Consider the following 22,297-nt stretch of genomic DNA (forward strand, 5'->3'; position numbering starts at 1 on the left):
TTCTTAGTGGGAGTCCCATTCAGGCACGAAACCACCTTAGGAATTTCTTGTCCACTCGTGGTGGGACATAGAAATGAAAGGACAAAGGGGAAATTTTCCTTCTTCCTGGCGATTGTTTGTTTAAGGTTCACATGCAACTGCAACTGAGGGAACAAACTACGTAGGTGGGTCGAGATGTTTTTGAAGACTGTGTGGCTACTCGTTTGACTGGGTTTATGAATATCTAGATTGCCTACATCGGCTGCTGGGAAAAGTACATTAGAGGTGCCGTAACTTTTGTACGACGTTCACTTGAATGTCATAATTTTCAAAACGTTCACTTAAGTGTCATTGCTATATCGGAACAAAATCGTTTACTTGAATGCTACAGTAACTTTTCCGACGTGCCACGTCAACTTTCCGGCGTCTACAGTAACTTTTTCGACGTGCTACAATAACTTTTCCGACGTGCCAAGTCAGTGTGCCGACTGTCACATCAGCTTTTCCGATCGCCACGTCAATATGGCACTTAAGTCAACGATTTTTAAAAGTTATGGCACTTAAGTGAACGTTTTGAAAGTTATCGTACTTAAGTGAATGCCGTATAAAAGTTATGACACTTCTAGTGTACTTTTCCCTCGGATGATAGGAAGATAGACGATTTGAAGGCTTCTAAGAAAAGTCTCACCTTACGGCAGGGGCGGCCGAGTCATACTAAAAGACTGAAAAGATCATATGAAGATAAAGGTTAAGATCATATTCAAAGTTGTTGACTTGAGACTGTTGATCAAGTGATGAATTTTTGCCTATTTATATGTTCTCTCTCGTGCTTCAAAACGTGTACCCATGTACGAGCAGAGCGAAAGACGGCGAGCTCGGAAACTTGTGAGGACAAGTATCGTTCCTACTTGAGTGGAGAAGGAGAAGAGCACACTCACTGGAGATATGGTGCCCCTCCCAACTACGATGCTGTCAACACTCTCTTTGAACAAGGCCAGACCAAGGTCTGTTATCTTCGATAAAGAGCCGTCGTGATTCCATAAGAGCTAAACTCTCTCGATTTCGCCTCTTTTAACACAGTTAGTGTACTCATTCATGTAAAGGTGTGGCCACCGGGGTCTCTTGAGGAGAAAGTGCAGAACCTGGTGAAGACATGGGAGATGGAGATGTTCCATAAGACCAGATTTCTGGACTACAAGTCTGTCGATCCGCTTCATTACACCATCAGCCTCAATGGTGTGCTACTTTGTAATTGCATAAACAATTATCTTGCGATAAATGGACTAATTGAAACAAGTTGAAGGATTAACTCCAGAAAAACATTTGGTATTTTAGGAAGAAAGGCTCTGACTCTAGAAGAGAAGAGGAAGCTTGGGGGGAGCTACAACTCCCTCCTCCAGACCTCGCTGCCCGAGAAGTACAGGTGCTACAACCCGGCCGAGGAGACTGTGGACTCGGCCCACCACGCCTTCACGACGGCGTTCCCGCGTGGGTTCGCCCTGGAGGTCCTCCAGGTCTACTCAGGGCCGCCGGTGATCGTGTACAAGTTCCGGCACTGGGGCTTCATGGAGGGCCCCTTCAAGGGGCATGCCCCAACCGGGGACATGGTGGAGTTGTACGGAATGGCTGTTTTTCAGGTACCCCTAGATATTTGCATCTTTTACCAATTGCGTTGTTAATACTTCATGAGCCGAATTCTTCATTCACACACATATTTATTTTGCTATTTTTCTTTTCCATGTAAAACAGTTGGACGACCAGGAGAAAGTTGTGAAGGTGGAGTTCTTCTATGACCGTGGAGAGCTGCTCGGAGGTCTGCTGAAGGGCGGGGCAATAACAAATAGTAATGCTGTTGAAGAGGCTGGTTCAAGCTGCCCTTTCCTGACGAAAAACTAGTAGAATGATACAATTAAGCGGAAAGTTGTTGTTTCTGATGGTTTTGCTTTTAGTTTCAGACAATGTACTATTGTCTTTGTCATTGTCATCATATCAATAATGCTTGGAGTAAAACAATTCCCGTGCACTTCGTTACTTATACATAGGATCCAAAAACCAACCAATGGAAGGCTCATATGCACCAGATGCATGCATAAGTGATTAAAATTGGTGATCCAGTATTTAGGATAAGTGATTGATTTCTGACTCAATCCAAGAACTCTCTCAGCCAATTTGGTTCCAGGGTTTGGAGTTGAAGCTGGGACAGTTCCAAGGCCAGAGCTGGGAACTAACTGTGCCCAATGAATTCCATGTTCCTGAATATCGGCCAAACAGATTTATCAGAGGATCAACCTAGAGCAAGAACGGCTAGGCCTACTAGAAGCGGTCATAGGCCCAACCAGATGCTCATTCATTTGGAGTTAGCCAGGTTTTAGCAGAAAGATTCATACCGTTCCATTTTGAGTGACATCCAAAGTGACAAATCTTGGCATGGTATCTATCGCCCACAATCAAGGACCATAGTACCACTTCTAATTCCTATACTGTAGCCTGCTATTCAATGTCATTTCCCATGCATATTTTGTATGTATTCTTGTTTGCTTGCTTACAGCTGACAATTAACATCGATTTCCGATAGCCATGGATGGAAGTTCGAAAGGGACAGATCTAGTAGTTGCAACCAAAGGGAAGCTGTCTTCTTTCTGCAAGGCCGTTTGTGACAAGGCCGGCAGAGACAAAGTGTGCAATTTCCTTCCTTGGAGTCATCGATTCACTACTCCTGATTGGCTCTCTAAAGAGAATCATCTTGGAATATGTCCAAGTGACAAATTCCTCTTGAACGTTTGATCTGTTGTCTAGTTCTTTGGACCCTTCCACTTCACCTCTTGGCCGCAATACCATGCAAAATAAGCTTCCTCAGGATGCTGAAGAAACAAGAGCACAACAAATGCGTGATATGGAAGTATAGGTGATCACAAGAAAGAGATGTTTCACTCTTAACAAATCAGCCAGCAGGATTTTCATGCACAAAATCTGTAATTTGCTCTTTTTAAAAGAAATTCTCATCTTAAAGCACAGTCCTCTTCCTTCCTCATATCAAGAAGCATACTCTCAGACCTCGATCTTTTTAACTATGGCCAGGTCGGACCACTCCATTGGTTCGCCTTCACATAATTCTGCAGTGGATGCAGACGTTAGTTCTGTAAGGTTTGTTCACACATCGGCAGGGCGGATTCTGCCATCTGATAGCCGGTGGAATTCCATAGAACTCAGCTTCAACCTCTTTCCTCAGTCACAAACCAATGGTTATGAATCTATCCCCTCCAAATTCTCAAAGTCCTATGACTATGATCTCATTATCACCGATAAGAAACACTTTAAGCGTGTTCTCTACATCGCCACCTCAATAGTACTCGTTGTTCTTGCACTTGTTCTGCTGGTTCTCTTTCTCCCGCGGAAGCATAAGCATCATGGGCCCTCGAACAATCTCACTCTTGCAGTGAACCAGGCACTTGCATTCTTTGATGCTCAAAAGTGTAATGATTCTCATTGGGCCAGTTTACATATTGTTTCTCATCCTTTTTACATTTTTAATATAAACCGATGTGATTCTTTCTTCTTCCTGAATCACATTAAAGTTTCGTCTTTTGCAGCTGGGTATTACCCAAAGAACAGTCCGGTGAAATTTCGAGGAGATTCTGGATTGCAAGACGGGAACGCCACGCAGGCTGGCCTTTTAGGTGGTTTTTACGACTCCGGGAACAACATAAAGTTCAGCTTCCCAACTGCATACACCGTCACCTTATTGAGTTGGAGCGTGCTAGAATATCACGAAAAGTATGCTGGTATTGGCGAGCTAGATCATGCGAGAGACATTATCAGATGGGGCAGTAATTACTTGTTGAAGCTCTTTATTCCTCCAAATGTGACTTCGGATCCCATCTTGTATTCTCAGGCAAGATTTGACCACTTTCCCTCCATAATCCTTACTCTCATCTGTGGAACTCAGTCGAAATGCTGTTCATCTTTCTTTATAGGTTGGAGGTGCTCAGAATGATACCGAGGGTGGGGATAATGACACAAGTTGCTGGCAAAGACCCGAAGACATGAGCTATGTAAGACCCGTTTCATCTTGTGATATTGTGGCGTCGGACTTAGCAGGGGAAGTAGTTGCAGGATTATCAGCGGCATCTTTAGTGTTCAAGGATGAAAAAAACTATGCAATACAATTAACAGCAGCGGCAGAAACTTTGTTTGATCTTGCAATCAAAGAAGATCCAACAAAACAAGGGACCTACAGCGCGGTTGATGAGTGCAGAGGGGACGCCAGAGCGTTTTACAATTCAACAAGCTTCAAAGATGATTTGGTGTGGGGAGGGACTTGGTTGTTCCTTGCTACCGGGAATGCGTCCTATCTCGAATACGCTACTCGCAATTTCAGTTCGGCCCTGCAAGAGGAAAGGGCTGGCGAGAGAGGGGTGTTCTATTGGAACAACAAGCTCCTCGGCAGCGCGGTGAGTCTAGGAAAACAAACAACGCTTTTTTATGCAAAGATTGATTGGTGCTCATGTAATTGTGGATGAAAATTAGGAAGTAAGTTCCAGACGTGTTCTTATAGGTATTGCTTGCGCGAATTCTCTATTTCCGCGATCTTGGCTACCCTTACGAAGATTCTTTTGCATCATCAGCGAACGTGACCGAGTCAGCCCTCTGCTCATATCTATCGGATCAAAGCTTCAATAAGACACAGGGTAAAAGTTCTTGAGTTTGCTGTTAATGATGCTCTAGGCAAATTGTCATGTCTATCTGTCTATCTATTCACATTAAAGTGAGCGTACGTGGATAAAAAGTCCGCAAAGTTCTCCAGTTTATGGTCCTGAATTTTTCTAATTTCTCTCAGTCTCTTAAACAGGTGGATTGATACTCTTGAAACCTGATTCCAGGTCGCCACTGCAATATGCAGCGACTGCGGCATTTCTCAGTAAGCTGTATAGCGACTACCTCAATCTTCTCCGGAGGACGGGCGGGGTGTGCCGTGACCAGGTATTCTCAGTCCAGATGTTGCAGAGCTTCTCTTCTTCTCAGGTCAGCTTACCCATCAAATAAATTAAGAATGCACTGAGCCCACCATGCGAAGTGGAAAATTCACTAGCTGAAAAGTTAAAGGAAAACAACGGAGTCAGGGGAATCTTGATGCAATGGCTTCTCGCGCTCATGAATTCGTGCTTTCATCTAAATTGGCCACAATAATTTCCTCCTTGAAGGTTAAACAATCATCACCAAGCCTATTTCTGATAATATATTGTTATTTTTGCTAGATTGATTATATACTGGGAGATAATCCAATGAAAATGAGCTACATAGTTGGCTTCGGAGGCCAGTACCCGTTGCATGTTCATCACAGGAGCGCATCGATCCCGTGGGATGGTCGGAAGTACTCGTGCAGCGAGGGAGACAGGTGGCTGCACTCCCAGGACCCCAACCCGAATATTCTTTTGGGAGCCATGGTGGGTGGACCGGACCGGTTTGATCACTTCATAGATAAGAGGGACAAACCGTGGTTCACTGAGCCGAGCATTGCGAGCAACGCAGGTCTGGTCGCGGCACTTATTGCACATCACAATCCTCCTCGCCATCCCGCGGACTCAAGCGGCATCAACTTGGGAATAGATCAGACGGGGATTTTCGAAAAAATCCATCCGCCTAGTTGACTTCGTTGGGAATGATACAGAATAGCACTAACTTTCAAGAGAAGTCAAAGATGAAAGATGGGACTCATAAACTGGTTCTGACTGATTGCTGAGATCATGCGAATGTGGTTTGCATAAATAATGAGCTTCATGTAAGTTAGGTCTTTCAATCCACCATGTTAACTTTTGAACTTGGCCCCAAATGTTATGGAGAAATGCCTCTGGAAACTCTGCTGTGTTTCACCATTTTACAGTTGCCAAATGGAGCAAAAATGAAGCATCATCTATGAGGAGTGGAATAGTTCTAGCTTCAACTGGTTTGATACAGGTGGTCATGCGACGCATACACGAAACTTGTGCAGTAGATAGATAACATTATCATTCAGAGTCGATTAAATTGGACATGACAGTCGAAATATTGACGGAAAATGCACTCTGTATATCTGTAACTTTTGGAGCAAGTAACAGGACTGTACACAAAGTTTCTTGTTCCTTTCACAAGTTCAGCTCTCTCAGAGTCCAAGCGAACTCTGCTCAAGAAGCTACCGACCCATGGATGTAATTACAAGAGCAGGTGACGATGCCAGGAGGGGAAAATGAAAAGCACGAAAAAGAAAGTCCAAAACTTCATGACTAGCAACAACTGTACAAGTCTGGAGGTCCTTCGTCCGATCTCCTTAAATAGATTTTAACCTATCCAAGCCATAAAGTTTCTGCAATATGTCAAAGAGATTTAAAAAAAAATAAGTAATTTTTTTTAAAAGAGTTAAAATCAAGTTGGAAATATGATGAGATGAGATTACCAGGATACTGTGGATCTCTTCCAGGACAGGAGAGATTAACGAAATTAAGGTCTGTGCATCCTCTTTGAAGTTTTCGTAGCTTTCATCTTTTGTCTTGAGGAGGTTGATGAATGTTTTTGTTTCGGGCACCAGTTGAAGGGCAACCTGTAGATACTTTTATCAATACTGATAATCTGATAAGGATTTGGTAGAAATTACTTCATTAAGCACATAGCGTAAATCGCTAAAACATTTATTTAACAACGACCGACTTGATCAATCCTGTCCAAACGTACTATGTAACACGATCAAGATTCAAAGGCTGCACGAACTCAGGAACCATGACTGATTAACCAAGAATAATAAAAAAAGTGAAACAACAGATGATCAGGGGATCGATATTACTTTGAAGGCGGCCGAGGAAATCCATCCATGCCACGGTTTTAAGGTGACATTATAGGACTCCTCCACTGCTTGTTCCATCTTCTGTCCAGGATCCTTAGCTAACCTTTGTAATAAGGCCGCCATCAAGTCCATGGATCTAGTGGAAAACAACCCCGGGTTACTTGGAAGTTGAGAATCTTCAACACATCAAGGGATCAGTGCTTACCATGGCAATACCATTGCAAATCAATAGATATTGTGTAAATGAACAAATTTCAATAGGGAGTAACTGCTTCTTAGTTATAACAAAATCATCCTATCAAATGCGAGTTACGATATTGGGACTGCTACATGCTGTTAGTGTTGAGCATATCTACTGATACAGATCGAGTTGGAACATCACTTGGGCTATGTTCAGTCCTCTTGACGGCCTAAGTGATCTGAGTAACCAAAGAGTAGGGCAAGATCGGATTTACTTACCTAGTAAGCCAAACTATTGCTCTGCTGCAGCTGTCACTCTTTCTTGCATTGCCTTCACCTGCCTCTTTCTTTATCATCTCAACCAAATTCGAATACTTCAATGGGTCGGATTCTTTGAACAGTTCCACTCGCTACAAACCGAAATGGACAACCGAATTAGGTGAATCTTACGTTCATCTTCATTTGTTTGTGGAAGTGAACATAGAATAGTGAGAGATGGAGAAGTTTCCTGGCCTCACCCCCATGAAGGCATGAACCAAACCAGCGTTGAGATCAGAAAACTGATAAATATTCTCAGATAGACAATGTCACCCTTGTGTTTGAGTGGACAAAATGACAAAAGAGGACACATCATGGAGCCACAGACCATTTGAAATATGCACACGGGGGGGGTACTTTTGTCCATGGCGAAAAATCAAAAAGTCAAAGCATGAGGCCTCCACGTTCTGGACAGTACTTTGTCCAATAAGGAAGAGATTTACAAGGCACAACGAACAAGAAAGCCAAAAACAAGAAGGAAGACAAAAACAAAAAAAAAAAAAAACAAAACAAAACTTTCTATGCGTTCGCTGTTCATTTACCTGAACATTTTGATGGATGTCTAATCTCAGAACCGCCATTGTTGGGCCAACCTTATCTGCAAAATCACAGAGCAACCGGAAAAGACCGAGTTGACTGATGATTTGCCAAAAGCCTATCAAGGCAAAAGAAAATAAGAAATTCGGCTTACCAAGAACTTCAAGGACTAAGGAGCAGAGAGAAAGAAAGGGCCCTGTTGGTACATGGAAGGCATCATCACGCGGCTCGCCTTCTCCATCGCCATTTCTAGCTCTGGTCACGACTGGTTTGAGCTTGACCATCATAGAGACCTCTTCAATGGCGGACTTAATCTCTGACCATCTCTCCATCTTTCTCCTTCTCTTGATACCAACCTCTGCTTCCTCTTCTTCTTCTTCTTCTTCTCGTTCTTTTCTCACTTGCATCTCGAGACGGAGTATCTTCGGCTAGCGAGAGCGAGAGAGCTGAGAAAGATGTGTTTAGACTTTTATGCACATAATGACGGCCTGGGTTATCGAAGGCTTGCATTAGCAAAATAATTATCTGGGGTCCCGGCAAGTTTCCGTTTTTCTAATCCCATCATTGATAACGACGTTAAATCTGACCTTGGAGCAATCACCACTCTCTGACGTTTAGTTTCTGCGAGAGGAGAGAGCCTGCTATTATATATAGTTCGTGCCTATCCTCATCAAGTGATTGCTTGTTCCTGGCAAGAAAGAATCAACCCAGAGCAGAACTCTGTTTAGGGTATTGGATTCCGAAATCGAATGATATGAAGGAAGCTCAACCATAATAGTATCTGGGTAATTGTTGGATGTTGTAATCTCAATATGGGCCTTTTGTTTGCCACCATATAATATAGACTTGATGGAGTGAGAAATCAATTTGCCGAGTTCCAAAAAATTATTAAAAAAAAGTCTTTAATCTATTGTAATTGGACCGATTGAGCTATAAATTTCTTTTTCTGTCAACAAAGTCATGCACATTTTTATATTTGTGTCAATTCAATCAATTTTGATTGAAAATCGCCGAAATGGGGTGATCGGTACTGACGCGACCCGTCGCGGCTAGAAGAAGATGGGCCGGGTTGATGAGGGTGAAAAATAAAAGTAAATTCAGATGGGTCCAGATTGCATTCAAGAGTAATAATTGAGAAGGGAACAAATGATTATGATAATGTTGGATTCATGGTGCGAAGAAAGAAGAGAGGGGAAAAAAAAAAGGGGGCGTGGACAATCGCGCCTGTTGCAGATTTGAAAGCGTAATGATCTCCCTCTCTCTCTCCCGATCTCGAGATCGAGGGTCCTACTGAGGACTGCGATTCGGAACGAAGGATGAAGGATAAAAAGACTCTTTCAGAAAGGAAAAGAGAAAAGGTGTGGGCAAGGATTGATACTCTTTTTTTGAGCAAAGGCCTCCAATGGCTTGAACTTATCGAGAAAGGGTCAAATTATTTTCCATGGTGTTTTTTTTTGTTGTTGTTGTTGCTGCCTTCCTTTTTTTGGACGTGGACATGTATTTTTCAGACATTCACGAAAAGCAACGTCAATTCAGGGACGAAGAAAGAAGAATAATGTCGGAAAGCCTTAGTGGGCGTGTGGCAGCCTGGCGGGGAGAGGACCATCGAGTCCCCCATACGAGAGAGGATCATATCTTTTTGGCCCCCCGTTTTGAAGTGAAGACCTGATCATGGATCACATCAGGCTACATGATCAGGACTTGTCGAAAAGAACATGTCTTTGCTGGGTCGAACTTAGGTCCGTTGAGGTTCCATATCATTTGACACGAGCATATGCTCTCGATATCGTCATGCATTGAATTTTAGATCACGAGCCCGATCCGTTCCGAGCCCATCTAGTATTATCTTTGGTAAAGGTGAGCAAAAAGAATCGATCGTGCAGCGAACTGCCCGGATTAAGATCAAACTGGCCGGTTCAATCCAGTTCCCATGATGCCGGTCCGGATCCCGGTTCCATTAATATTGAAGCCGGTGATTTTTGAACATAAATTCGTGGCCGCAGCGGGATCTCTGTCTGTACATGAAGCACACCGAACAATGTTTATGTCTTTCATTGAGACGAACTTAGCATTAGCAACACGTGTTAACCAAAAGAGAAAGAGAGAGAAGAGTTTCTTTTAGGGGAATCACTAACAAGCTTCTGCTTCTTCTTCTGGAGTTTTTATTAGCCTAAACATATACAAAAAAGTTGTGTCTTTTAAAAGTTTGGGAAGAGACATAGAGCGCAAAAAGTTTTGTTTAATGAGCGTTGTTAGTTAAATAAAAATCGATGATTGGGGTTAAGTTTGTTTCGATGTCTCCCCTAAATCGCTGTTACATCACTTTCAAATTACTTATCAGCCTAAATATATTCTCCAAGTTATTGCTTTGAACTTTATAAAAAGGAAATTACTTTTTTCCCGTGCATAACACTAATCTCGATGCTAAAAAAAAAAAAAATAGAAGAATAGGGTTAAAAAAAGTTAATATTTATAATAAATTTATCCCAAATTATTTTTTTTTATAAAAAATCCCAGACCGATACACTTGCGATAAATTTACCTAAATCTATTTTTTTACTACCAAAAATCGTATATCGGTATACCTACGATAAATTTACCCCAAACTTGTACACTTGCAATAGATTTACACTCCGTTAGTTTTCTTTTGAAATTTTATCATCGGATTATTGAATTTGATGACACGTACCAATAGCTAGGTGTATCGATTTGGATTTTTACTTTGTCATAGATGTATCGGTTTGAGATTTTTTGTGATATTAACCCGATTTAACAGAAACTAACAAAGGGTAAATTTATCACATGTGTACCAATTTGAGATTTTTTATGGCAAAAAAATTTAGTTTGGGGTAAATTTTATCACGGGAGTACCGGTTTGGAGTTTTTAGTGGTTAAAAAAATAGTTTAGGGTAAATTTGTTATACGTGGACCGGTTTGCAATTTATTGTGGTCGAAAAAAATAATTTGGAGATAAATTTATCATAAGTGTACCGGTTTCGTTTTTTTTCTGTGATATTAATCCTTAAAAAACAATAAATGATTTTTTTTAACGTTATTCTTGACTATGTTACCTTCTTTGTTAAGTTTTATAAATGGATCTGAAGCTTAAATAATCGGTTTCACTTGCTTCAAATCCGTCACGCCAAAAATCAAAATCGAGTCTTGTGTCAAATTGAACCGAAATGGAGAAAAACAAAATTTCATATGTTTTTGTTTTTTTGGCCTTTCCCTAATTTTGCACTTCCGTCCTACGAAGTACGAAAATTATTTTCGGCGAGAAATTCCTAAATTCTAACTCCTAAATCCTTCTCTTCTTACCAAAACATACTGTAAGAAGAGGGACATTTCGTTTCATCGTCTTTCTGCCCTGTTCGATCGATTCCTTGCGTGTTGGAGAAAAGACAGAATTTTCCATGGCCACTGCAGCAACCGTCCCTTTAACAAGCGCGCGCCTTCCTCGTCTGCCTCGCGAATTATCATTGCCCACCGCGACTTCGTCAGCGTCTCTCTCCTCTCTCGCTCCTTCTGCTCCGTCCAAGATGGGTGTGTTCCAGAGCAGAAGCTCCGTGGCCGTGCCCCCAAGAAAGCTCGCTGTCAGGGCCGCGAGAACCGAGTCCGAGAGAGTCTCTCTCGGCTTCAGAGCTCCGCAATTCCAGGTTCTCCTCATCGCGCTGCTGCTGCTACTATCATCACCTACTCGCTTTTCCTCATAGTTGGCACATTCAATCGGGTTCGCTTGTTGTTGATTTTCTTGGGGGTGTGAAAACAGCTTCCCGAGCCGCTCACTGGGAGAATGTGGAGCCTTGAAGATTTCGAGTCTTACCCTGCTCTGCTGGTACTCTTTCATTTGCCTTATGAGCTCAAGGTTTTGGCTTTCGTTCTTGGGTCCTCGTGCTTGAATGGATTTTTGTCATTTTTATGGTGCGGCATCGTGTTGTTGTGTTTTTCTTGTGTTCCTCTTGCAGTGGGCTCTTGTTGTGTTTTTCTTGTGTTCTTCAGTCTTTTAGTTGCGCGACCGCCAAAGCAGAAAAACAGTCCCTCAAAGCCGCCTTTTTATTAGAAAAAATTTGTCATTGAAAGACATTTTGCAGCTAGCATAACCTCCTTATGTGATTTGTTTTTCCCTTTAGTAAATTATTGAGTGAATAAGGTTGCTCACAATAACTCTAATCGTCAATAGATGTGGCTGCATAATGGGGATTTACTGGTTCTAAGTTGTCTCATCTTTTTAGGAACTTTGTAAGGTGATAATTAAGAAGGTTCAACAATTGCATTTTCTTGGTAATCTTCTGTAGCTTATGCCTTGGTTTACTCTGCTTTGAAAATGAAAGAGCTTTATGGGAGGGAAAAAGTGGTTAAAAATGGATTAGTACATATGCAAAGTGTTGATTTGTAAAGCGTAGCATCAAATTCATTGTGGATTGTTGTTGTATGAATAAGATGAGGCTGCTCATCGAATTCATAGTTGCAGGGCTTTCATATTGGTATACAACAACACTCTAGGTTGTCTTAATGCATGTCTGGCTCTGAAGCACCTGGCACTGTAGAAAAGGCGTTTCCACACTTCTGAAAAGTGAAACTAAAAATTGGTCCCCCCCCAAAAAAAAAAAAACCAAGACCATGCTGCTTCTTGGACAAAATGGCGAAGCTCATCCCTTGATAATGAACAAGATGCAAGGATATGGCTTACTAACTCAGTAACTGACTTTGACAGTTATTTTTAGCTGCCTCTCTACCAAGGATGGGTAATGCTGACAATGCGCTTATTTTCTTTATATCTCTGTCGTTCAGGTTATGTTTATATGCAACCACTGCCCGTTTGTTAAACACTTGAAGAAAGATATTGTAAAGCTCACAAATTTCCACATGAAGGTATCTAGACACTACCAATTGACAAGAATGCTTCGTTTCCAGTTCTGAGAGGATATATTGAGTTGACCATATGTGCGCTATTTTTGCATGCTGCAGAAAGGACTGGCAGTCATTGCGATATCTTCGAACTCTGTAGCTACTCACCCACAGGTTTGTTGCATATTGTTATAGTCATTTTAGAGCTGCATGAGTGCTCTTTGTGATTTGACTACGATGCATTTTGTTTTCACAGGATGGCCCGGAGTTCATGGCAGAAGAAGCTAAAGCATTCAATTATCCCTTTCCTTATCTATATGATGAGGTACGCAACGTGGAACTATACCTTTTTTTTTACTCTACCTGTTTTCGGAAATTTGTCCATGCCTATTGCTCCATATGTCTAAGTAAATCATACGTAATTGTCCACTAATAGAAGCCTAGATGTTGTTGTGGATCTTTGATTCATTTGATGAGACTTTGATATATACATGCACATTAACGAAGTAGTTTATTTAGATGGTTAGGCATGCGCAGAGCCGTGTCAAATTTAATGTAAAATTTAAGTATTTGTAATCATGTGTTTCTTCTATGCTAATCTGTCCTGTTACTCTAGATACCAGCATCTTTTTGCAGTGGAGACTTTATATGATAAGCACTCTATAAAAATTTGGGAAAATTGTCCAAAAAGTCCTAATCTATTGCACTTTTGCCAATTCGGTCTTAGAGTTTTTAATTTTGTCAATTGCAGTCCTAAATCTTTTCATGTTTTGTCAATTGAGTCAATCCGGCTAATTTTGGCTAAAAAACAACGACGTGGATGCCGGTTGTCCTACGTGGTACGGCCAGCATCGACGTGGAAATTTTTAATAGTATTCTAATATTTATTTATTTTTCTTTCTAAATTAAAAAAATATTATAATACTATAAAAAAATTGTCCACGTTAGCACTAGCCGTGCCACGTAAGATGGCCGGCGTCCACGTTAGTATCTTTTGGGAAAAATTGGCCGGATAGACTTAATTGGCAAAACGTGATAAGATTTAGGACTCAATTGGCAAAATTAAAATATTTAGGACTGAATTGGCAAAAATTCAATAGGTTTAGGACTTTTTGGACAATTTTTCTATCAAAATTACTACCTGGGTGGGCTCGGGGATCGTTTCACATGAGTCGAACTTGTCTTTGTCTGTTTAGGCTTTTCTTCTATGGTACATGGATATCCACAAGGTGTACATGTTGGTTCCTCGTGTGCGTCCTTGGATAGGATGGACTCAAAGTTTGAGGGATCTTTTTAAGTGGCTAAATATAATCAATGCTTATTCAGCTTCTTTGTTTGTTATGATACTTTTGTTCCTCGTGCTTTGAGATACTTTAGCTGTTGAACTTCTGTTTCTGTGCTTTAACACAAATTTACGGTCATATAATCTTGACCTCAAATATTGTACAATCAGATTTTGCATATGACTAAAATTTTGCAAGCACTTACATCTGACTGATCAAATTGCAGAGCCAGGACGTGGCACGTGATTTTGGAGCTGTTTGCACACCAGATTTCTATTTATTCAAAAAGGTGACCTGTCCAGTGTGTCCTTCTAGTTGGGCATTATTTTGAGCAAAATTAAGCAAAAGTCTGCTATGTGACTTAGTTTTTATTGTCATGTAACAGGATGGGCGGAGGCCATTTGAGCTAGTATACCATGGCCAGTTTGATGACTCTCGACCAAGTAACAATGTGCCTGTTACTGGAAGGTGTGTTGCGGTTTGCTGGTTTCTTGATAAGCTAAACTTCTCACCACTCCTTTTCTATTCTGTCGGTTTAATATGTATTATCTTTCTCTGCCTAGGGATTTAAGCCTGGCCGTAGACTGCGTTCTCAGTGGACAACCTTTATCATTGGCACAAAAACCTAGGTAAAACCACAAGATCACATACCCCTGATCAGCATGCACACACACATTCCTAAATCCACTCACCATTTGATTTGACTTGCTTATTGCTATTTGTTCTGTCGAAAGTGTTGGATGCAGTATAAAGTGGCATCCAGAGGTGAAAGTGTAATCCACACTCGTTCACTTCCACTCAAGTTATTGTAGTGGACTGTGAAGTCACTATACCTGTAAGTATATTAACAGCGTATGATAGACATGAACTCCTAAAGTAGATGTTTATCTGTTGCAATTCCATCTTGTCTTGATTATATATTCTGACTTATTGCAGGTTCCTTAAGGTTCATTGAGAAATTGAAAACCAAAATTCAAGTTCGAGGTCTTACTGTGTTGGCATGTATATTTGGGCTCACGTGTATCCTGTTACTTGCCTTATATTATCTCTGTACAGATAGTGGAGAAACTGTTAAGAGTGGATTGTCACAATGTACGGTTCTTAGTTTCTCAGCAATAAATTGCCTGTTTCAACGTTTTTGTCCTAGGAAAATGGAATGATGCTATGTGAGGGGCATTGAGGGCATCAATATAGAAAAGTTTAGCTTTTAAAGTAAGTCACTTCCCTTGAAGTTATCTGAAAAGAGACTGTCATCCCATGACAAATGCCATTGCACTTGGGAAAAGAGACCTAGATAGGTTTCCTATTGCTGTCCAAGATAGCTTTACGCTGGCTTATGTCTTCTATGAAGCTGCTAGTCAGTTTGTGTACCTGTACTCTCAGAAAGAAGTCATTCCTGCGAGACTTCTGAGAGAGCTAAACATACTCGGAAAGAGTCAAGCTTCATTAGAAAGGCCATACATTGGTTCAGAGCGTTTTCAGGTATTGCTCGAGTAATCTAATGTTATCATTGGGGCGAAATATCAGGAAGCTGCTTAATATCAGGAAGTGAGCAGCATCGTTGCAAGGGATGTACTGGGTGAACTTAGACACCGATGATGATGGGCAAAAATCTTCTGTTGGAAAGCTGTGAAGCATGATGTGACTCTGTAGTGTGCTGGTTTCATGTCATTTATATATTTTGATATTAAAACTGTGGTGGATGTGCTTTGTGACCACAAGAAATATCTGATTGTGAGTAGTTCATGCTGCAAGTTGGCAAACATGGTCAAATCTCACAATTTCTTTTGCAGAACGATCACACTAGCGATAAGAATGGAAAGCTTAAGCAATTTGCCCTCCATGCTTCCGGAAGTTCGATGATGCTTCGTCTCTAGTCACATATCTCATTCACGGTTGTTTCCAATCATTCACTATTTCAATAAAATCTCTCCAACTTTATTGAAATAGACAGTGGTAAGCTTGTAAGGATGGGGTACCTTTTGGGTCTCCATTTTGTCATGCTTTTGGTTCTCTTCGTGCAACTAGCATCTTGTCATCTTGTAATTGTGGGACTGATTGAATTTTTTCTATGATGTTTGGCAATTTGCAAAATGAGCGTAATAAATTTCAAATATAATAATGAGTTGTATTATCTCACTTTTTTAATCATGAGATGCGATAGCTGCTTATACTTTGAGTGCTAAGGTGGAAAAGGAAAGAATTTTCAGCTTGATAGGATGGTTAGTTTCACAGTAGGGCTCCCAGAAAAATGGCATGTAATTAACTAACTAGACATCTGAATAGAAAGGATTTTCTACTTCTGACAGTAGATAAGCTTTGACAAGCAGATTTTCGGGTGAGAAACTTAGTTTCTGAAACTATGCATTTAGTAGATGAAAACGGAAGCATTTTGAATCCCGATTCATCTTTATTTCTACAGAGTTAACACCAAGTGCTCTTAGACAGAAAGTTTGGAATTCAGAGTTCTTGGCTTTAACAGTAGTGTGGTTAGAATTTCAAAGGTCTACTTACTAGTATTGCACTTCATTCTTCACATTTTCTTCGACTCTGCCCTCTGTATTATTTTCTTAATCTAATTTTATATGTGCGAGAAGATTCCTGAATAGAATCGGTCCATGATACCTTGTATCGATGAAGCTGACGTTTTGCAGGAACCAGAGCTCATTTCATATGATCGTTCCAGCATCGCTTCAACTGGTGTCATGATCATATAGTTTGGTGGAAAGCATACATATCCTGTCTCAGAAACCGTTTACTTTGATCACTTGGTATAACATAGATGGTCAATTCAGTTGCTCAACGTCAAATAACTCAAGTACAAGAAGCTACAGATGAGCACGTGCAGTGTGCTTACCTTAAGAGGAAGCCAAATGAATTTTGGTTTGTGTTATACACATCAATCTATACAATGAATAGGTCATTTTTTTTAAGGGAACAAGAACCTCAGATCTGAAACTTGAGGTCCTCCTATGCCTAGGAAGTTGATCCGATGAGAGGTTCAGATGATCTAGCGAAACTGGAACAGCGAACAGCTCCTTTCGGGTTGCTACCGAAAGCTTTGCTCGGCTTCTCATGATCCTCATTTTCGTGCTTGATCTCCTTGAGCATGGCCACTACATCTTTCATGGTGGGCCGATCCTCCGGATGCGGGTTCACGCACAGGAGCGATACCCCAAGAACCTGTGCCATCTCCTGAACTTGTGTACCTGAACTCAATACCAGTTGCGGGTCGAGGATGGACGTGAACTCGCTTTTCCTTTCTCGGAGTTCTCTGTTCACCCACGCAGCAATGTGCATATTTTCGGGTATCCCTTTGTCAATTGGTTGCTTCGCGGTCAGAATTTCTAGGAGAACTATGCCAAAGCTGTACACATCACTCTTCACTGTGATCTTCAAGCTGTAACCGTATTCTGCAATATGTCACCCACTACTATAAGCTACAAAGGCATAAGTGCAGTCTCTTGACTACAGTCAGCATTTCTAAAATATGCAACATTTGGAAGGATTTCTACATTGAAGTTGCTAATTGCTATAACCATGACCTTAACTAGTGGAAAACAATCACGACCGAAGTCAGACAGACTAGTGTAGAACGTGTGTGACATGGTCCAACTTACCAGGAGCCATGTACCCATACGAGCCAGCAATGGTGTTGGCGGTCATTGAACAATCTGAAGAACTAACTAGCTTTGCCAGGCCGAAATCCGAGAGATATGCTTCGAACTGCGGTCCCACCAGAATGTTGTTTGACTTGATGTCTCGATGAACTATGGGAGGGATGCAATCATGGTGAAGATAGGCCAAACCGTGCGCCGCTCCTAATATGATCTTGTATCTCGCGTCCCAGTCCAAGAACTGCCTCTTCTCGTGAAGCAGCTCGCCTAAGTTTCCGTTGCTGATGTAATCGAACAAGAGCAACCTAGTCTTCCCGTTGTCACAGCAACCCAAGAGCCTCAGTATGTTCTTGTGCCTTATTGATCCTAGGGCCCGTACTTCTGCGGAAAACAAGTCTCTTTCAGGAATCTCCTCATTTTTCAATGGCCAGAGCCTCTTTACAGCGATGACCTGGTCCGCTGGAGTTTCTACTCGGTAAACCATTCCCGAACAACCCTTCCCTATGATGTTAGAATCCGACAGTTGTGTGAGGATATCATTCACGGAGAAGTTGAGCTTCTGGAAGGGGGTAAAAGTCCATTGCAGATCGCTCTCGACATCATTTCCCCTGAACGTGCCGCCATAAATTTTGATGAATAGAATTGTCCCAACAGTGATGATTGCGACCGTCATTATGATGCTTAGAAGAACGCAAATGACGAGGTTTCTTGTGGATTTTGATGAATGAATGCTCCGGCGCAGGCGGCAGTTATCTTTGTAAACGCAGAGCTCTGGGTTGCCAGCATAAGCAGTTGGAGGCAGATCTCGAAATAACTTGGTATCGGGAAGAAGGCCGGAAAAATTGTTGTACGAGACGTCCAGAGACACCAGATTGTTAAGATTGCCGAGCACTCCTAGACTTCCTGTCAACGCATTGTGCGAGATATCCAAATTGGCAAGCTTGGATAGATTTGCAAAGCTTTCTGGGATTGGTCCTGATAGAGAATTCCAACTCAAGTTCAGCAAAATATCCAATCCTTGCAAATGACCAATCTCGGATGGAATTGACCCCGTTATCCTATTGCAGCTTAAATCGAATAGCTGAAGATCCATGCATTGTCCCAATGACCGTGGAATGAGACCTGTGATCTTGTTACTGCTCAATATTAGCTTATTCAGAGATTTGAGCTTGCCCAAGTTCTCAGGGATTGTCCCTTGTATGTTATTCACAGAAATATCTAGCACATTGAGGCCTGTGAGGGCCTCGAAAGTTGTTGGGATCATGCCTTCGAGCTTGTTTCCATGCAAATCAACCATTTCCAGCTGAGTGCAGTTGCCGATTTCTGGGGGGATCCACCCACTGAAATGATTCCCGGAGAGTTCAAGAAAGGTCAGATTGGAGAGGAGCCCAATCTCCAGGGGGATTTTACCACTGAGCCGATTTGATCCGAGACGCAAGCGAGCCAAGCTAGCACAGTCTCCTATGTTAGGCGGGATCTCACCATCCAAGGCATTCGAGATTAGCAACAATTGGAATAAGTTGTTGAGACTGAACAGAGACTCCGGGATTGACCCAGTGAGGAGATTATGGGAAAGGTCCAATGCTTGAAGTTTCTCGCAGTTGGCGAGCTCGCCTGGTATTCTGCCATGGAGATTATTCTGCCAAGCAAAAAAGAGAGTGAGCTTCTTCAGTTGCCCAACAGTAGCTGGAATCTCGCCAGAAAACCTGTTGTTATCCAATTCTAGTTGCTTCAGGTTCGACAATCTGCCAATGAGTGGCGATATTTCCCCCGAAATGTTATTTTGGGATAGTAGGAGTTCCTCGAGTGTGACTAAGTTCGCCATCGATGGAGGAATCTCGCCGCTAAGAGAATTCACTGAGAAATCGATGACGAGTAACTGAGAACAGTTCCCGAGAGTGTCGGGAATCCTGCCGCGTAAGTTGTTCTGCCACAGCATCACTCTCCTGAGGTTCTTGAGCCGGCCCAATTCATCAGGAATGGTGCCAGAAATCTGGTTTTGATAGAGAAACAGATTCTCCAAGGCCGAGCAGTTGCCGATGCTGGGCGGAATCTTGCCGGTGAGATTTGCCGTGTAGACTGAAAGCGTCTTCAGGTTCTTCAGCTTGCCTAAACTATCTGGAATCTGCCCTGAAATTCCTGTATCCGCGAGGCCCAGGAGTGCTAGCTCTTTGCAGCTTGATATCTGCATTGGGATCTCTCCACTAATGCCTGCATTCCCACCTGCCCGAAAAATTTCTAAATACTGCAATTCGCCTATTTCTGCTGGAATTCTTCCAGACAGCTGATTATCAACGAGTTCAATTTGCTGAAGCCTTGAACAGTTGCATATTTCTCTAGGAATCTCGCCACTCAAGGAATTCGAATTCAATGACAACAGCTGAAGATCAGACAATTTACCGACCTCGGTCGGGATTTTTCCTCTGAGGTGATTGAAACTGAGGTCCAAGGTGACTAGTCCTGTCAAGTTCCCTATGGAAAGAGGGAATTCACCGGTGAGGTTTGCGCCGGAGATGACAAGGGACGTGAGGCGGTTAAAGCTGAGAACTTGTGCGGGGAAGGGGGTTGGAATATAGACGGATGTGATAGTTATTTCTGAGACGAACCCGTCGTCGGAGCATTTGATGTAGTCCCATCTGCATGGATTCTGATGGTTGAAGTTCCATGAAGAGAAAAAAGCGGCGGAGGGCGATGAATTGAAGGTTGAGAGCCACGAGAGCAGGGAGAGACCTTCCTGATTCAAGGCTGAGGTGGATGGGAAGAGGGAGAGATTGATGAGCAAGAGAAAGATGGCGATTTCATTGGTTGACATGGATGAAACTTTTGCTACTTCTGCTGCTACTGTTCTATTTCCATCTGTTTTTAGCAAAAACCAGTTGCTTCTGAAGTTATGATCACCGAACATGAAAGTTTCTTTTTTCGATGACAGAGGATTCTCAAAATGCCCCTCATTTCCATCGATATTTACCGAAAAGGAAGTTCCATCTGAAATCGTGGTAACTAGTGATTAGTCATCCACCTTTTGCGAGTAACACGGCTCGATCGGATTGATTGACATCTTCTGTTGACAAGGGCAGATCATTTCGTGGTTTAAATGCAGTGATCCACATATTTTAAATACGAAAGTAACAGGCGAAACTATGGCGACCTTATTCAGCATCGAGTGATATAGCAGCTGATGTTAGCCGAAGCTTATATTCTTCAAGTACAACATTGGCCAAGTGAATGGTGGCACCAAGTTTCAGGTACTGATCTAAGACATTGCTTCTTACTTTTACATTTTGCACTTCTATGCTTGCATATTCTCTAGTATGAAGGAGCTGATCAAATTTTGCTAAAACAATTCCTGGTTCATCTCCATAATTTACTAGCAAACCCATCAGAAACTTCATCTATCAGAACAATGTTTCTTCATGACAAAAGAGTTTTCCATCTTCCCGGAGGCTGAGATGAAAAGGATGCATGAGGATTAAGTGAATGAAAAGGACAAAGCAGCTCAAAAAGGACGACATAGACACCACGAGCACATAGATTGATGTAAATGGTGGCGAGATCTCCAAATCAGCTTGTGTGTACAGATAAAGTTGCTCCAATCATGAAACAGAGCCTGTTTACTTCTAAAAGAAATAATATATAATTCTGTTCCATCCAACCCTCCCTCATCTAGTGTTGGATCTCCATGCATGAACCTTCATGAATTTCCCTTTTTCCCCATTTAATGACCCACCAACCCCCATTTTCTCCTAATTTTCCTCGGCGATTTTTAAATTTTTTATCTTATCTTTTTACTCTGACTCTCCCGGTTTATTCACGAATTTACCTTAATGTAATTCTCAATGCCTTAGTATCTCGCTATAGAGAGAGAGAGAGAGAGAGAGAGAGAGAGAAGAAGAGAAAAAAAACAAAAAGAAAACAGGACATAATAGTTTTTTTTTTTTTGGTCCAATAAACAGGACATAATAGTTAGGCCTTCAATTTATAGATAATTAAAGTGTGCTGGAGGCAGATCCCCAGCCGTAGGACCAGTTAAGCACTGGGTATCAAAGTGGATTGCCCTTAGCGGAAAAGGGTAAGATGCAAAGTGAGATCGTTTGACAAGACAAGAAAAAGCTAAAGTCTACAGAGAGAGAGAGAGAGAGAGAGAGAGAGAGATAGGGAGAGAGAGAGAGAGAGAGGGGGCAAAGTGAATAATTGGGTGGTACTTAGTTTGCTATCATTGATCTGGACAGCAATTAGGAAAGTACATTTATCTACTCCCTATCTTAGCATTCATAAGATTTTTAGTTGGGGTTGGGAATTCAAGACCTCTCGTTTCCATTCTCCTAATCCTTATCACGGTCGGTCTCGATCACCTTGCGCTTTTATATATATATATAGTTTACGATTTTATGCATCAATAATTCATTGTGATCGACAACCACACATCATATTAGAAAAAGAGTGTGACGCTTATTAAAGGCGTCTCTTACATCATGCTGCCGATCTCTTATGATACCCGCAATCCTAATATTTAGATGCTCAATAGGAGTTCAAATGTGGAATCGAACTCAAACCCTTTCATCATGATCAAAATATAGTACCGGTTGATTCAATAAAGTGCGCGGCACTAAAATCGAATTGGGAAAATCTTCGGCGCACCAAAAATCTGACGATCACTCTTTTCCCAAGGGCGGAAATTACTGAAAGAGTGACTTGATGCAAACATAAGGCTGTAAAAGATT

General features: G+C 41.7%; 5 protein-coding genes across 6 annotated transcripts; 3 read left to right on the forward strand and 2 right to left on the reverse strand.

Annotated features, from left to right (window-relative positions):
- The first annotated feature begins 757 nt into the window (after window positions 1-757).
- Window positions 758-2,014, forward strand: LOC115736859 (pathogen-related protein-like). Its single transcript, XM_030668712.2, has 4 exons — window positions 758-983; window positions 1,083-1,215; window positions 1,315-1,616; window positions 1,729-2,014. The coding sequence occupies exons 1-4, from the start codon at window positions 774-776 to the stop codon at window positions 1,873-1,875; spliced, it is 792 nt and encodes a 263-aa protein (XP_030524572.1). The 5' UTR covers window positions 758-773; the 3' UTR covers window positions 1,876-2,014.
- A 70-nt stretch (window positions 2,015-2,084) lies between these two features.
- Window positions 2,085-5,901, forward strand: LOC115736799 (endoglucanase 25-like). Its single transcript, XM_030668669.2, has 6 exons — window positions 2,085-3,452; window positions 3,570-3,871; window positions 3,954-4,430; window positions 4,535-4,667; window positions 4,829-5,001; window positions 5,235-5,901. Exons 1-6 carry the CDS (start codon window positions 2,939-2,941, stop codon window positions 5,625-5,627), a joined length of 1,992 nt encoding a protein of 663 aa, XP_030524529.1. The 5' UTR covers window positions 2,085-2,938; the 3' UTR covers window positions 5,628-5,901.
- A 50-nt stretch (window positions 5,902-5,951) lies between these two features.
- Window positions 5,952-21,729, reverse strand: LOC115736873 (glycolipid transfer protein 3-like). Of its 2 annotated transcripts, XM_030668739.2 has the most exons (7): window positions 21,698-21,729; window positions 7,983-8,274; window positions 7,834-7,889; window positions 7,253-7,383; window positions 6,794-6,929; window positions 6,410-6,553; window positions 5,952-6,319 (listed from the first exon to the last, which is right to left on the reverse strand). In XM_030668739.2, the coding sequence occupies exons 2-7, from the start codon at window positions 8,233-8,235 to the stop codon at window positions 6,284-6,286; spliced, it is 756 nt and encodes a 251-aa protein (XP_030524599.1). In that variant the 5' UTR covers window positions 8,236-8,274; window positions 21,698-21,729; the 3' UTR covers window positions 5,952-6,283. The 2 variants fall into 2 exon arrangements, with proteins under 2 accessions (XP_030524599.1, XP_048130635.1); XM_048274678.1 differs by lacking the exon at window positions 21,698-21,729 and having other exon boundaries at window positions 7,983-8,322.
- LOC115736866 lies at window positions 11,162-15,096 on the forward strand. The gene is made up of 10 exons (XM_030668725.2): window positions 11,162-11,484; window positions 11,598-11,663; window positions 12,620-12,700; window positions 12,797-12,850; window positions 12,933-13,001; window positions 14,186-14,248; window positions 14,345-14,427; window positions 14,523-14,588; window positions 14,694-14,794; window positions 14,896-15,096. The coding sequence occupies exons 1-9, from the start codon at window positions 11,242-11,244 to the stop codon at window positions 14,734-14,736; spliced, it is 768 nt and encodes a 255-aa protein (XP_030524585.1). The 5' UTR covers window positions 11,162-11,241; the 3' UTR covers window positions 14,737-14,794; window positions 14,896-15,096.
- On the reverse strand, window positions 16,718-20,586 carry LOC115736792 (LRR receptor-like serine/threonine-protein kinase RGI2). Its single transcript, XM_030668658.2, has 2 exons — window positions 17,580-20,586; window positions 16,718-17,372 (listed from the first exon to the last, which is right to left on the reverse strand). Exons 1-2 carry the CDS (start codon window positions 20,479-20,481, stop codon window positions 16,936-16,938), a joined length of 3,339 nt encoding a protein of 1,112 aa, XP_030524518.1. The 5' UTR covers window positions 20,482-20,586; the 3' UTR covers window positions 16,718-16,935.
- Window positions 21,730-22,297: the final 568 nt, after the last annotated feature.

This window comes from Rhodamnia argentea, chromosome 2 (assembly GCF_020921035.1).
Source record: "Rhodamnia argentea isolate NSW1041297 chromosome 2, ASM2092103v1, whole genome shotgun sequence".
Taxonomy (NCBI): Eukaryota; Viridiplantae; Streptophyta; class Magnoliopsida; order Myrtales; family Myrtaceae; genus Rhodamnia; species Rhodamnia argentea.